Raw genomic sequence first — 1,576 nt, forward strand, 5'->3', positions numbered from 1 at the left:
ATTTGCGAATCTCGAACAATTTCCTCAGCGTCCTTAACGGGGCCTTACGAACCAAACCCTATATTTCACCGAAGTAACGCAGTTAGCGTAGCCTTTGTGGGACAATAACTTATTTTACTATTGTCCTATGCACGTTAGCTTGACCGGCTGGTCAGTTCCACTCATAAATTCCGCATTTTCCGCAGACAGCAGGGCACAGTACTGGAAACTCTATGCAAAAGCTCCACATGGCTTGATCCCACCGAATGTGGCGGGAAGTTTAAATACCAGCATTTTAATCTAAAGCAGCCTGTCAGCTCCAGCCAAAGCTGTAACTTCACATGTGCATTTATATAGATTTCACATTGATCTGGAATAGGGGGTCAAATAAATACCGCATTGCTCTCAGTTAAATTAGCCAGGAATTATCTCGCTCTCACTTAAAGTCATTGTCTCTCAAATTTTTGCGAATAATTCAGTCCAAAAAAAGGCCGACGTTGTGGCCCTGGCTATCTCTCCCGGCTTTGCTGAATTTGTTTTGTACGGCCTAGCAGGTCCCCGATTCTGATGGATTATGAAACCAACGAGCAACTTATAGCCCGGATACTCAGAACGCTTTCTCCATCTGTTATTGTCAACTCACCGGTGAGTATGGCACCCTCATCGTGTTATTTCCTATATCTGAGCGGCGTTATAAGGGTCTACTTGGGTGCTTTCGCGGCTTTGTCTTCCGATGCACAGAAATCGAACGACAGATCCTCTTCAGCTCGCCATCATACGAGGAAGGGGCAGCTACCATGGCCGTGGAAGGAGAAATGTCTATAGAACCTTGTCAACAAAGTTCTTCGCTTGATATCACCCCCTTCATAGCTGAAGCTGCATCAAGCCCTGTTGTAGTTGGTCCGGAACAATGCACTTGTTTCCCTTCCACTCCAGAGGGATTAGACACAACCAGCTTGTCGATGGTTGCTTCCAAATTGCCTTCATCCGTTTCCTCTCGGCCAGACAGGGTGATTGAAACTTGCTTTACTGATGCGGCCTATGCTCCTCTGGAGAAACATACGAATGCGGCGGCTTTCTTCAGGGCCAGATTGGGATCTCGAAATTCAAGGACAACCTATCTAGCCCGAGCGCTCCAGGGTTTAATCAGTGCCATGGAACTTGATGGAGCAAGGTACGCAAACCTTTGGTCCACAGGGGAAAGGATTTTCTCCGGCAGCGGTACAGGTCCAGTCGCTCGTCTTCAGCGACTGTTCCATGGTTTTCTTCGAGTGAAGCGTGGCCGCGACGATTATGACTGTGCCAGTCGACTCTGTCACATATTCTTGGAACATGATCTTGAACAGTTGGCTACTTCTGACTTTCTCCGCTTATCCCGTGGCCGTGGCAGAAAGTCTGCAGCTCTGTCTTTGCAGGCAGCGAGCATATCAGCCTCCATAAACGCTGTGAAAGCCGATCGTAAGTCTGGCCAACGATACATGCAAATTCTGATGGATGCTGGCCCTGGGCTATTGCTCATGCTTGGTAGCCAGGTAAACACAGTGTAAGTGTGTTACTATGCCTTCCATACGTTTGCAATAAACTGACTAGATTGAAA

The 1,576-nt window shown here is 47.6% G+C and overlaps 1 protein-coding gene across 1 annotated transcript; it reads right to left on the reverse strand.

Moving 5' to 3' along the window:
- Window positions 1–1,121: 1,121 nt before the first annotated feature.
- On the reverse strand, window positions 1,122–1,313 carry N7446_012656 (uncharacterized protein; the record flags this gene model as incomplete). The annotated part of the gene is made up of 1 exon (XM_058521398.1): window positions 1,122–1,313. One exon carries the CDS (start codon window positions 1,311–1,313, stop codon window positions 1,122–1,124), a length of 192 nt encoding a protein of 63 aa, XP_058366764.1.
- Between the last annotated feature and the right edge of the window lie 263 nt (window positions 1,314–1,576).

The sequence above is a fragment of the Penicillium canescens genome (genome assembly GCF_028828765.1).
Source record: "Penicillium canescens strain IBT 15451 chromosome Unknown utg000010l_segment0_segment0, whole genome shotgun sequence".
In the NCBI taxonomy this organism is placed as follows: domain Eukaryota; kingdom Fungi; phylum Ascomycota; class Eurotiomycetes; order Eurotiales; family Aspergillaceae; genus Penicillium; species Penicillium canescens.